The 14,631-nt window shown below is 44.6% G+C and overlaps 1 protein-coding gene across 7 annotated transcripts in view; it reads right to left on the bottom strand.

Moving 5' to 3' along the window:
* Positions 1 to 14,631, bottom strand: part of SYT16 (synaptotagmin 16) — a 90,683-nt gene that overhangs the window by 12,294 nt on the left and 63,758 nt on the right. For 6 of the 7 annotated variants that reach the window (XM_014966619.1, XM_014966620.1, XM_014966618.1 and 3 more), the window contains 2 exons: positions 10,121 to 10,333; positions 2,515 to 2,771 (listed from right to left, as the gene is read on the bottom strand). In XM_014966619.1, the coding sequence (XP_014822105.1) occupies positions 2,515 to 2,771; positions 10,121 to 10,333 (470 nt within the window). The remainder of the gene's footprint in view (positions 1 to 2,514; positions 2,772 to 10,120; positions 10,334 to 14,631) is intronic. The other variant, XM_014966623.1, reaches the window with a different exon arrangement.

The raw sequence follows: 14,631 nt of genomic DNA, 5'->3' as shown, positions 1-14,631 counted from the left end.
AAAAATCAGGGCTTGGAGAGCACACAAAATGACTTGGTTGGCCATAAAAACGTCTTTCTGTAAGAACAGCAGGCTGCAAAGACAAAAATGCGAGGCAGGCCAGGTTGCCTGGAGAGAACGTGACGTTATGTAAATGTTAAGTGCTGCTGTGGAGCTGTGAAGTTATTTCTGTCTGGTTGATGAAATAATATTTGAGAAGGAAATGCAGGGGATTGCGCTTGATTCATGTTTCCCTCCACATGTTCATCCCTTCCCACTTTCATCTGCCTATTTGCTATTGAGAAGATGGAATCAAGGCACAATTGAGAACTGCTGCTGCAGCCTGGAGAAAACTGTGCTTGTGGCATAATGTTGCTTTCATCTACATGCATGAGCTGGAGAATGCAAACTCCTGTGTGTCATCACAAACCCACAGGTTAGAAGATCCAAGAGGCACTTTTCTGCCCCAATGCGGCTGAGCATCTCATCTTCTGGCAGCACGTAGGGCAGACTGAAGGTCAGCTATCTGTTTTCTGACAGGACAGCTAGAAAGGGTCCAGATTTCAGGAAACCTCAAATTGTGCTACTATGGCTGTGGCCACGTCCACTGCGGAGAAAACTGCATGAACTGGAGGCAGAGAGGGAAAGAGAAATGTCAAACTCTGTGGCAGTGACCTTTCCGTGGTGGGCAACCAAGCTTTAGGAGACCTCGTGGGCTGGCCCTTTTGGAGAGCACTGTGTGATCTGGGACTCACCCCTGCCCAGGTTTCCAGCAGACAAGAGCTCATGCATGCTCAGCCCTCTTGCTGTGGAAGTCATTGACAGAATTCCCCTTGGCTTTCAGAGCTCAGCTGGGGCTACGAGCCCTTTTCGAACACACGGGTTATACAGACACTTAAACCAGAATCCAAAGAAAGCGTGGGGTTTAGATACTTCGTCTGAATTTCTTTCTTTTCCTCTTCCCAGTAGTTGTTGAGATGTCAAGCCAAGTATGCTGATTGATACTGTATGTCTAACCCGATTGTTCAGGACAGCCAATATCCACTTCACTGGGTAAAATAAGTCCATTTCTGCCAGAGAAACCTGAAAGAGCAGCTAATTATGGACAAGGCTTAAAATGGTACTTGTGTTTCCACTGCAGGGGCATAAAATTATCATTTTTGTCTCTAAAGAGAGTTCCTTTGAGTGGAACATAATAGCGCTTGGACATTTCTGGCATTTCAGAACATTTAGTTCCTGCAATAAAAAGTCTTTCATTAATCCACACATTACCTTTGGGTGAGAAGCTGCTTGTAGTAGATAAACTGGGACTTGGGCATATCCGCCCCCTGACGCTATAACCATTTCTTTGCATTTTTAAAATGTAGATACCAGGAGCGAAACGAGAGGCGTATTCCAAAGAAATATAAGAGGACACCAGAGACATCACGCCACGTGAAGCATGGCAAGGTACATCCAATGTGGAAAGGAGAAACGAGCCTCAGATGAGCAGACAAACAGCGTGTGTCAGAGGCAAACAGCCACGAGAGGTCACGGCTGCCGCCGTGCAGAGCTCCCACGTGTCGTGTGGTATTTTGGGGGACTGGTTTGTGCAGCAAACCAAAACCCTGTTCAAAACACCCCTTAGGATCCTTTCCATCTTTTTAACCGGCTGCGGGCAGCACGCTCTAATGAAAGGAACCTTTCCCTCAAAACCTTGTTGCTCAGAGTGTGATGGAGGTAATAATTTCCACAGCTGGAGAACAGTGTCTTTTAACTCAGGCAGGAGATGTGACCTTTGTGCTGTTCTTTTAATATGTCTGATGCAGGATGGTATTTTTTTCAAAAATTTAATCTTACGGCAAGATAATACTGAAAACCAACACATCCCACAGAAAGATTCTAAGAGAAAAGCAGGATGCTAAGTCATCAGGTGTTTTCTATGCTTTAAAATCTGTAATGTTTTCTTGAGGCTTCAAAATAAAGGTAGAGAACTAAGGGAAAGCAGAGGATCTCTCAGGCTCTCTCCTCCCCTGGAAGGATGCCTGGTACCAATGGGGACCAGAGTGATGGTCATCGGCCAAGTCACTGGCCACCCCTACTAGTTGCCTCCAGCTTCCCAGATGCTTCCCATTGTCTAAGCCATAGAAACCACCTGGAAAAAGAGGCAGAGATCTGACCCAGTGACCACACACCATCTCCCTGGAAACACACCCTGCACATACAGCCAGTAACAAAGCCCTGGGCCATTGCTAAATGACAGCAAATGCTGTCAGGCAGCTAATGGCTCCAATTGGAGTTCAAAGATTGCAGTCAGAAATCAAGCAATTGAAAAAAACAGCTTCTCTGAATGAGTGTTAGTAGCAAGAGGTAAAATATAAGAAAAAAGGGGAAACACATAGTGAGAGGCACATGTTCATGCACACCTGCACACAGGAGCACCGTTACCTTGTGCTGTGCTGATCCATTTTCCCCTTTGTTTCTTCACTAACATTATTAGCCCCCGCTATCCTTCAAAAGCTTACACCTGGGGTAGTAAAAGACAATTCCCCATACCTCAGGGCTCCAGGCCGATGAGCTGTCAGTAGCGTCGTTTACTTCAAATCCCTGGTTGATCACTGCTGTCTCCATTTCCAGATGTCCTTCCGTAGCTCGCTGGCTAAAGCCATCAGCAGTGCTGGAGCCCATGCTGGGCCCTTGAGGCTGCCCCGTGCCCCTACTCTCAATTGTTCTTCTTGAATCAACACATACACGGTCATCTTCACAACAGGATAGGTTGTCTTGGTAACTCAGTTGGCTTAGTCCATCCAGATCTACAATTTTCAGCAATAAAATAATTTCACAGGGATTAGAATAAATTCCTCCCCCTCTACCTCCCAAAATGTGCCTTTCTCTACTTTCTTTCCCTGCCCCCCTTCATCTCCAGTGTACATGCAAGAGAGTTTTTAATTCTGAGTACTGCAACACTGAACTTATAAAATAACAAACCCTGTATAAATCAGCATTTGATGGAGCAGACTTGGCTGTTTCTCTCCCCATCCTGAACTGAGGAATTGGTTGTCTTCACTTAAAGAAGTTAACCACCACATGCAATTATCAATGGAGTGTTTGGGATGTTCAAGTGCCTTGGGGTTGCTCCCATGAAAACACAGATCAGAGAAATTACAGAAAAGCCCACCCTAGGCCTGATGAACAGGCATTGGCACCTTCCTTCCATGCAGAAGGAACTGGAGAAAGAGAAGAACAGGAGTTAGCATTGCCCTCAAGGGGAGGGTGCTGGCTTGGGAAGGAGTTTCACAGAGGTAAGAGTGCCACCATGACCCTATCACCCAGCCCTGAGAGCTTGGGTGCACATGACCAGCCCCACAAGGGAACTAGGAATCTCCAAATCCCGTGTTTGGGCTAAATTGTCCCAAGAGCAACTGAGGGAAGACGCGTTCCCTAATTTCCTGCCTGCCTTTATTAGTTTTCATTCATCTGATCCTACACACTAACTCCATGGGCTGAGATAAGGTTCATTAATGAAGTGGGAACGTGATGGAACACCTTTTCTAGAAGAAAGGTTGAGAGAGTTGGGATTGTTCAAGCCTGGAGAAGAGAGGGTGTCAGGAAGACCTTATTGCTGCTTTTCAATATTTTAAGGGGGCTTGTAAGAAAGATGGAGAGAGACTTTTTATCAGGGCCTGTAGTGATAAGGCAAGAGGTAATGGTTTTAAACAGAAAGAGGGTAGACTTAGATTGGATAAGGAATAAATTCTTTACTATGAGGTGGTGAGACACTGGAAGAGGTTGCCCTGAGAAGTTGTGGATGCCCCATTATTGGAAATATTCAAAGTCAGGTTGCACAGGGCTTTGAGCAACCTGATCATGGCATGGAGGTTGGACTAGATGATCTTTAAAGGTCCCTTCCAACCCAAGCCATTCCATGATCCCCCACACATCCCTCTGTCTAGAACAGAAAGCCCAAATCTGAGAAGAAGAAATTCCATGTTTGGCTTTAGCAGCAAATATACAGTTTCTGACTCATACCTGCTCCACAGAAAAAACAAACCCAAAAACAAAGAACAAGGGAAATGGGGATTATACTCAGGAAACGTTTCCTGATGGTGTACAGAAGTTCTTGACCCTCTCCTTGTCTGCTCTTTCAATTTAATTTAGCTCAGAGATTAAGAGAATAACTTTATGCCCTTTCTTCAACTACAAATTGTCTCACATTTTCCCTCCCAGTAAAACGCTTCAAGCATAGGCACTTCAACAGACAAGCCTGAGAGCACCTCACAGCTTTGTAATTTTGGTCCTCTTCTGAGAAGTGGGAGATGGTCCTTGAGGAGGAGAAAGGGATCCAAATTAACATCTCTCAAATTTCAGGTGAGTGCTCTTCTCACCCCCTTCTGAAATGCAAAACCCACCTTTCCTCCTCAATCCTCCCATCTGGCAGACCTAGTCCTGAAACCAAGAGCTGTCATTGTCTTGCCTCTGCCCTGAGGTGAAACCCTTGAGTGAGGGTAGAAAGTAATTAGATTTTTTGCCATTACTCCCATTCTTCTCTACAAAGTCAGAAAACAGAAAGAAGTAAACACAAGAAAGTAAGCAAGAAATAAAACAACGGAAATTCCACAAATACACCGAGACTGAATGGGTCCAGGTGCTCCTTAAGGCATTTAATTAGCAAGCCAATATCTAACGCGCACTTTAAACAGTAGGTCATCCATCAAAGCAAACACCACACAGCAGGCTTTCAGAATAAAATGCTACTGTAGTAAGAAATTATCCCTATACAATTGTCTTGTGGTTTTGACTCCTGCTGGGATATCTAGATCAGTAATAGAGGAATTTTCAAAACTACATTAAAGCTATAAAAGGCCATTCAGAACAGGAGAACTCCAGAAATATATTAATAGAGCAAGTCATCTCTTTAAGACTCAGGCAAAAAATGAACACGTTAGGAAAGCAAATGTAGTATTCAGGGAAAGGAAGGGGAAAGGTGATTCACCAAAATAATTTAGTGAAACAGTCTGGCTTTTTCTTTCAAGTGAAAGTAGCTTGGTAAGAGATAATCAGTTATAAATACCAACATTAGAGGATCATTACAGGTAATAGCCAAACTATACAGAGTAGAACAACTACATCTCTCCAATTACATCCGTTCTAACAGCATGTTCACACAAAAAATGATTAAAACAAAAGTTCTCATGTAAAGGAAAAAAGAGCAGCAAAATGCCTGTAATTTACCTGAGGGATCTTTACTGAAGAAAACGTCAACTGTCTTATGAATACTTGACATGAGTGAACAGCACAGCATCGGGGATGATACACTGAGACAGCATCATCTAACTATTTGAACTTAATTAGTCAAGAGTCCCTGCAGGGCAATAGCAGCCAATTCTAAAATTAAGGGCAGATAGCGCTGTACAGCAGAAGAGTGCTGTTTTTTCCAGTCCTGTCCCCATCCTTTCCCTGTTATGTCACATGTGCCCAACAAGCCAAGGAGGAAGCAAAGGCAATACTGGGGAACAGAAATTACCAACAAATCAGGAAAGTCTGTATTCAAGGTTAGAAAAATGGCTATGAAGAAACTGTGACTTTTGTCAGGTGGAAGGATGAGCATCGCCTCCAAATAGAGCTCTAACAGGTACTGGGATATGGAAGCACCTCTCCAAAGATACAGGGAAAGCTCAGCACATCAAACACTGAAAATCAGGCTGGAAAATACTGTGAAATCCTCCCTTACATTGGCAGGTAAATGCCTTGGTTAACCTGCAGTGTATTTCTCCTTTCTCAATCATGCACAATCTCTCAGTTCTGTGAAGCAATACAAAATGTGCTTAAGAAATGTCCCGAGAGGCCTCACCAGTTCCTAAAACACACAGCCAGAATGAAAAGATGGAGCCTAGTAGATCTTGCTCAATTAACACTACATAGTTCATTGACTAGAAGAAACACTGAGATAAAGAGCTTAATGTGTACTTCTTACATGTGCTGACCACGGCAACATTTACTCTGTGGACAGCAGCGAATTGCATATGCTTTTACAAGAAAAAGCATGATTCTCCAAAATGAAAGAATCAGAGAATGGTTAGAGCTGGAAGGGACCTCAAAGATCATTGAGTTCCAACCCCCCTGCCCTGGGCAGGGACACCTCCCACCAGACCAGGTTAATCCAAGCCCCATCCAGCCTGGCCTTGAACCCCTCCAGGGATGGGGCAGCCACAGCTTCTCTGGGCAACCTGTTCCAGTGCCTCACCACCCTCACAGCAAAGAATTTCTTTTTGGTATCTAGTCTAAATCTCCCCTCTTCCAATTTAAAACCGTTACCCCTTGTCCTGTCACTGCACTCCCTGACAAAGAGTCCCTCCCCAGCTCTCCTGTAGCTCCCTTCAGATATTGGAAGGCTGCTCTAAGGTCTCCCTGGAGCCTTCTCTTCTCCAGGCTGAACAACCCCAGCTCTCTCAGCCTGTCCTCACAGCAGAGGTGCTCCAGCCCTCTGAGCATCTTCATGGCCCTCCCCTGGACCCATTCCAACAGGTCCATGTCCTTCCTGTGCTGAGGACTCCAAAGCCGGACACAGAGCTCCAGGTGGGGTCTCACCAGAGCAGAGTAGAGGGGTAGAATCACCTCCCTTGACCTGCTGGCCACGCTTCTTTTAGACTGCATATAAACACATGCTTAAAGTTAAGACTCTGTTTAAACACGGGCCAGAGAACAAAAGGATTTCTGTATGGGTATAGATACTTCTGGACTTGAAATTCTTCTGGCTCCTAGGAGTGCTTTTCAAACTTGTCTTCCTGAAGCATAGTAACAGCAGCAGAGATAAAAGTTAGGGGGACTGAGGCATATTTGTCCTCGTAGAGCAGTATGCCTGGCCCTGGAGACAGCCACGGTTCCAAATCACTGCAGTTCCCCAGCACCCCCCTGTGCTCCTTCACACCAAACCAAGACGCAGGGAGACCAAGTGGTGCTGGTTATTTTTAAATTAGCTTCCCCAAAAGTGCTTAAAAAAAAACTTCCTAGAAGAGCCTCGAAGGAGCAGAACCATTATCTAATTACAATAAATCTAAACAAAGACGGTTTGTAAATTTTAGGGGTTAAAGAGAAAAAGGATCTTAAATTTCAAGTGACATTATGCAATCAGGCCAAGATTGTTTAATTTACCACATGCTGGGTAATAGCCTGAGAAGACTCCATGTTTCCAGAACTAAAATAGGCTCTTTATTAGGAGGGTGATTTGTAGAGAGGCTGTGGGCAGAGCTGGCATTTCAAGCCCTTCAGCTCCCCAGAGCACCCTCCAAACACTTCCTTCCTGCCGCGCAAGAGCTCCTCTTCCCAAGATCTATCCAGGTGACTATAAAGAATTTTAAAAAGTGAAAAGCTAAAGCTAGACAAGTCCTAAGTGCAGACTGCCGTGGCACTGATAGTAGAAACAGAGGGTCAAAGAACAATCTCATGTAAGAACATGATGTGAGAACAGTTTGCCATATGTCAAGGCTGAGTGGGAGAGAAGTTATTCAGGGCTCCCCGAGATCCTCAACTTCACTCTATGCCTGAGTTTGTTATATTTTCCTGATTCTGTAAGAAAACTACTAGCTATATGAGTAAAAGGTCTGTTAAAGAGAACACAAGGAGAAGAGAAGCCTTGGGCAGAGTCTAAAGAAGGTCTGAAAGTACCACGATCCCAACCTGGACTCAGGACTTTTGAAAGATCCTTCATCCCTCTCACTCCAGCTCCAGAGAACCTGCTCAGCTGAAAGTGTTGGACACGTTGTCAGGGAACAACGGTGGCTCTACATGCACAAACCTTTCTGGGTTTTGTGATCATGGCACCAGCTAAGGACCAAAATGGACTCACACACATGGAGTTCTCGGACCAGAGAATGCTCCCATTCCCTAAGGGAGCATGAGGCTGATCACAGAATCTTCATGTTTGGAAGGGACCTCTGAGGTCACCAAGTCCAACCACACACACACAAAAGACCCCCACAATCTTGGGCACTAGAGCATGCCCTGAAGTGCCACGTCTACACGTTTCTTAAATACCTCCAGGGATGGTGATTCCACCACCTCCCTGGGCAGGCTGTTCCAGGGCCTGACCACCCTCTCAGGAAAGTCATTCTTCCCCATATCTAAGTTAAACCTCTCCTGCTCAAACTTCAGACCATTTCCTCTGCTCCTCTCATTATTCCCTTGGGAGAAGAGGCCAACCCCCACCTCTCTGCACCCTCCTGTCAGGGAGTTGTAGAGGGCAAGGAGGTCTCCCCTCAGCCTCCTACAAACTAAACATGCCCAGTTCCCTCAGCCTCTCCTCATAGGACTTGTTCTCCAGACCCCTCACCAGCTTGGTGGCTCTCCTCCAGCTCCAGCACCTCCTTCTTGTAGTGAGGGGCCCAGAACTGAACATAGCCCTCGAGGTGAGGCCTCACCAGCGCCCAGCACAGAGGCACCATCACTGCCCTGCTCCTGCTGGCCATGCTGGTCCTGACACAAGCCAGGATGCTGTTGGCCTTCTTGGTCACCTGTGCACAGTGCTGGCTCATGTTCAGCCCACAGGCCACCAACACCCCCAGGTCCTTTTCTGCCAGGCAGCTCCAGCCACTCTTTCCCAAGCCTGTAGCGCTGCAGGGGGTTGTTGTGACCGAAATGCAGGACCTGACACTTGGCCTTGTTGAACCTCATCCGACTGGCCTTGGCCCATTGATCCAACCTGTCCAGGTCCCTCTGTAGAGCCCTCCTACCCTCAAGCAGATCAACACTCCCACCTAGTTTGGTGTCGCCTGTGAACTTACTGAGGGTGCATTCAATCCCCTCACCCAGATCATCAATAAAGATATTAAATGTCTCATATTGGGAGCTGTGGGTATGTATAGCTATCACTGCACACCTGGTAACAGCAGCTTTACATGCCTTGGAAGCTTCTCTGGGTTTGAAGGAAACCTGACATACCCAACGATTAGTTCAAAGGCATTTTTTTGTAAGGGTCCAGTCTTGAGCTTAGTGAGGAATGGGGCTGAGAACCAAACGTCTTAGTGAAAGAAGGCTTCAACATCAGGTTCGTATAGTTTCTGAACAGCTATTTAAACAATATTAATATTATCTCTAAAAAGAAAAGTAAGAGCAACTCTGCACCATGTTGTGCCAGAAGAAGAGTTTGATGGTATCTTGAAATGGTCACTCTAATCAAGCATCAAAATCAAGCAACTGCATTTCAAAATTAAAACATTCTATGCAAGAAAAAACAAAGGGGCACTTGCACATCTCTTCCCTCTAATGAACTGTTCCAGATTTTAGAAGGTGTTCAGGCCAATCTTCTAACTAGCTACAATTTTAAATGCATTTCATCTCTGTTTGTATGGAAGAGTCATTACATTACTCCATAAAAGATCATACAATTCTTGCCTTCTGTAGCATAAATTTTTAGTTTCTGTCATTGCCTGACATTTGGCGTATGTGCTGGCAAATGATACAGCATAATTCCTTCACTGTTCACCTTGTGTTTGCAAAGCTGTTACAAAAGGAGACACTCAACTTCTGCTAAAAGGCTTGCTAAACAAATGACTTTAAGTGGCACAGACCAGAAATGATCACAGCGAAGTCCTGCAGTCTTCACTCCAACAAAACTGGCAATAAAATCCATGAAAATCCCTGTGGATTAGGAGCCAGAATTTTAAAGCCATATACAGTTAATGGAAAGATCTTCATGGACTGAAGTCCATTCTGAAGCAGGGCTTGGAGCCAGACTCTTCCCTCTAAGTATTTTAGAAATGAGCTGCAGGTAACAAACTTGAATAATACAAACTTGAATATAAGAAGTTCCACCTAAACATGAGGAGGAACTTCTTCACTTTGAGGACGGCAGAGACCTGGAAGAGGCTGCCCAGGGAGGTGGTAGAGTCTCCTTCTCTGGAGACATTCAAACCCTGCCTGGACACGTTCCTGTGGGACCTGCTCTGGGTGGCCCTGCTTTGGCAGGGGGTTGGACTAGATGATCTCCGGAGGTCCCTTCCAACCCCATGGGATTCTGTGATTCTGTAACCAGTAAGTAAGCCAACTTTAGTAAGAGAGAAAGCAAGATTCAGGACTTGTTTTCCACAACAAAAGAACCTCTCTACGTTGAGCCTACAGATCTTGAAGCCTCCAACTCTTTAATCTTATTTCACGCAAACAGTACCTTTGCATTCGGACACCTCTGCACTGTACTCTTCATGGCGGGAGGGCAAAGGGCTGAATTTGGGTCTACGCTCCACGCTTGTTGGCATTGCTTTGCCAGACACTTCTGATCGAAGACTTTGTGAGCGTGACACAGAGATCTCAAACTGCTTAATCACCTCACCATCGCTTCCTGAAGATGCCGTCTGTTCTTCATCCTCCACGTAACTGTTTACTGGGAGAAAAACACAACTCAGGCTTTAGACAGTTTGCTACCCTTGACCAAGAAGCCAGATGACACGGAATAATTCTAGCTCTCAGACGGACCTTCTGAGGAGAAAAAGGGAACCAAGGGCTTAGGAATGACTGGAGATTGAACCTGAGAATCACCTCCTGCTTCAGTCTCCAGAAAGCCTGTGAATATCATGTTTTATTAGCAAAATTCACGTATTATTAGACCTTGCCCAACTCTGTGTACCACCCTATTATTTTTTTTTAAAAGAAAAAAGAAGATATTTAACAGAGCAGAACACAAAGTAAGACACAACACTCATACAAAACTAGTAAAATGATTAGGATGTGCAAAGACAAAGTAGTAAACAAAGGACTTGAGCACTTGGTCATGCTTCCATTCCCCTTCAGCTTTGGCTACAGTGGAGAGGGAACTTTTTTTGCGGAGAAAAAGCAACTCAGACGTCGCCTGCTCTGGGTAATACATAAATGATCACATAAATGCAGCACGTGACTAACAGGCATCACCGACTTCATCTGCCAGCAGCAGAGGAACTCAGGAGACCAATGTAAATTGTAACCTCTAAAAGTGAAGATATGCATTTGAGGACGTCCCCATGAGTGTCCTTCCCCTCCTGCTACCGACTTGCTTTGAATATGGGGTGACTACACCCCCATTAGCGCGTGTATATCCACCAGATGGGGGAAGGAAGGTTCAATACATGCTGTACACACTCGGCCTTGCTTTGTCAGGATGAAAACACAGAGGCATTTTGCTCATAGGACAAGAGGAAATGGCCTCAAGTTGCACCAGGGGAGGTTCGGATTGGATATTAGGAAAAATGTTTACACTGAAAGGGTTATCAAGCCTTGGAATGGGCTGCCCAGGGAAGGGGTTGAGGCACCATCCCTGGAGGTGTTCAAAAGATGGGTTGACATAGTGCTTAGAGACATAGTTTAGTGATGTGTGGGTGATTTTTTGTATGGTTTTGTTTCTTTATCAGAGTTAAGTGGATGGTTGGATGAGATGATCTTAAAGGTACCTTCCAACCTAGACGATTCTATGATTTAATCCAGCCCCCACTGGAGCAGAACTCCCACTGACTCGTGTGCTGCCAAGATCTTACCCAGTGTGAAGTATCTACCTCCCTGCCATCGGCACCAAGGAAGCACAACAGCCGGACGTTTGGATCCACGGGCGTGCATAGAGGAGGGCGTCGCGGGGCCGACGGGCAGCCGGTGTGTACGTGCACAGTTGTGCACACACGTGTGAATAAGCCAGCTGTCAACCATGGTCGGTCTCCACTGCTTGCTCTTGACCATGAAGCACGCGATACGGTTGCCAAGACTGGCTTTGATTATCACTATGGCAGCCGAACACACGAGCATCGTGGGCAAGCAGGTGGAACACTGCTTTGGGAGGGAAAGCACTTTTTTTCACCTCAAATCTCACATCAGCTACAGGTGGGGAAACCAGATCCTGCTTTTACGCACTGTGTTCGGTCGATTAAAAAGGTGCAGTATAAACTTCGGGACAGCTTGCCCCATAAATTCACCTGCTGCCTTCACAGAAGATGGCACTCACCTCCTTGGGCAGCGAGGGCAGAGCAGGACTCAAGCAAACTGTTCCCACCACCAGCCCAACAGAAGCTGGCTTTTTCCACACCGCCACTCTGGTAGATTTTACTCTCTGGTCTGATTTGCCACATTCTGACAATAAACCTGCTGTTCCTGCTAGAAAATTGCTCTCAAAGGGAGGAAAAAGCTAAGTGTTGCCATTCCGATAAAAATGAAAAAGGTTTTAGACATTAGTTTGTAAATGTCCAGTGACCAGCTATCATAAAAATTGATTATTTTTTATATAAGCTGTTAAAAATAATTTTCTTTGAAATTTTTTTAAATAAAAATTATTTCAAGATGTATCAAGCCTATGGCCTAAATGTGCTATGATCTATTCAAATAATCGAAACACGTAAAACTAAACATTTCTTTTCAGCCAACTGTGTTGTCAATTCACTACCCGCAGCTCATGTAATATCGACAAAATTAATTTCAATGCTTGGCAATTGCTGGTAGGTTCTTTTTGTATGTGTATATCTTTGGGGTATTTAAGATAAAAAATAAAAGTGCACAAAACAAAAGTCCACCTTTCACTCAAGCACCTTGCCAAAACTCCGGAGTAAAATATCATCTTTAGTAATTAAGCCACATCTTGCACTGTTTTCTAAAAAAAAAAAAAAATAAACAAAACAAAAAAACAACTCCGGAGTAAAATATCATCTTTAGTAATTAAGCCACATCTTGCACTGTTTTCTAAAAAAAAAAAATAATAAACAAAACAAAAAAAACCCTGCAATAATAAAATCCCAGGTTCATGATGGTCCAGCCATCACGGGCATGAGGCTGGTTACTTAAATAAATGCACATTAATGCGGCGTACAATTCTGGTTACTGCAGGAAATATCTTACAGGCCATGGGGATGCAGCATTCCTGGACGGCTCCTGTAAGGGTCCCTGGTGAATCCCTGCCTGAGCAGCAGACAGCTCCCTGTCAACTTAATATCTCTCTATTTCTAAAACTAACTTCACCCAGGGGAGAGAAAATCGTTAACCGTTCAAATATACAAGTGTCCTGATTAGGAAAGGACAAGGGGGAAACATTTTCTGTATCACCACGGAAACTTAAATAAAGGACCCATAATTACCGTCTAAATTCTGGAAAGATAATGACTACATCTTGAAAAGTGCAGATGTTGTGCAGCACATACATATTTCTAGCAACTTCAACACAATTACTTCTCTGCAGCATCTGTTTTAGAAAACAACTTCCCACCACTCATAAGGAGCTATGTGGGGGTTTTATTAAATTTTTTTTTTTTTCCCCCAGAGGACACCAGGGGGGAGGAAGGAGGGTGACCTCCTTTTCTGGCAAGGTATTTCAAACTACCACTATTTATTCAGAAATTTCAAACACCCTATCAGTTTCAAAGTTAGCTTACAGGCATCCAAATACACTAAGCTAAAATGCATGAAATAAATAATTCAAGAATCCTCTGCAGTGTTACCAAGTATAAAGAATAACTTATCATTTGCTCAAAGCTCATCCAAGAAAAAAAAAAAAATTATTGAATAAAATACATAGTGTAGGTGTAAAATATAGATGTACTGCATGGATCCTGTCTGCCTGCACGTTAAAAAAACCAAACAACAAACAACAGTTGTTTGGGCTGAACAACGGAAAGCTCGCAAGTGCCAAATTCCTGCTTTCTTCTTCAAGATTTTGCTTCTGCTTTATGGAAGTCAGTCAGAGTTTCTATGGGAGCACCACCAAGCCCTGAAGGAAGCAGAAGTGCCATATAAAAAAAAAATTGTATTTGATCATATAACCAAAGATAATATCAGTACATCTATGCATAATGCATATACTCAGAGGATCCCAGGAGCGCTCCGTACCATGTTCTTTGCTATTATAGAAGCAGCCACATAGACCTGCCCTTAAAATTTTCATTATCAGGATGACACAGAGACACAGGGATCTGCAACAGCTCCTAACTCAGCAAAACCCAGAACTGCACACGGGAGGAAAAGGGCATTTATTCTGGAAAACTGGAAAGGCGTGCTGCAAAACATGGGTATGCTAAAGCTTCTCAGAAAAAAAAGGAGGAACGTTTTGCAAAGGGAACATTTAGCAAAAAAACCATGGAGCTGCTGCTCCCAATGCCCATGCAACCACAGCTCTGACTGGCAACGTCTTCAATCTGGAGTCATCTCCTCCCTCTTGCTGTCAGCCATTTGAACTGGGAGTTTGTCCCTGTTTGAAGTAAAACAGAACCAACTTTTCTGTTCAGCAATTTTACATCTTGGCCAGGCCTCTTCTGACTCTCTGAAATTAAGGGCGGATTGTGGAGAAAACTGCTCGTTCTCAGAGCGATAAGCCCAATGTTTACCAAGATCAGCCAATTCTGTTATTTGCCCCATTAGAGGGTCAGAAATGGAAAAGTGTAGAGGGGTCACATCTGTGGGGAGGAGGGGACAGGAGAGGTGACCCAAACCTGAACAACAGGGTATTCCATCCCATCTGCCCCGTGCTCAGTGTAAAACCTGAGGGATCAAAGGGTCAACGCTCTTTAGCCTGGAGAAGAGAAGGCTGAGGGGAGACCTTATTAATGCTTACAAGTATCTCAAGGGTGGGTTGAAGGAGGAGGGAGCCAGACTCTTTTCAGTGGTTCCCAGTGAGAGGACGAAGGGCAACGGGCACAAGTTGGAACATAAGATGTTCCACTCAAATATGTGGAAAAACTT

The sequence above is a fragment of the Calidris pugnax genome, unplaced genomic scaffold (assembly GCF_001431845.1).
Source record: "Calidris pugnax isolate Ruff unplaced genomic scaffold, ASM143184v1 scaffold74, whole genome shotgun sequence".
Taxonomy (NCBI): domain Eukaryota; kingdom Metazoa; phylum Chordata; class Aves; order Charadriiformes; family Scolopacidae; genus Calidris; species Calidris pugnax.
This window is presented reverse-complemented; position numbering and strand designations above follow the sequence as displayed.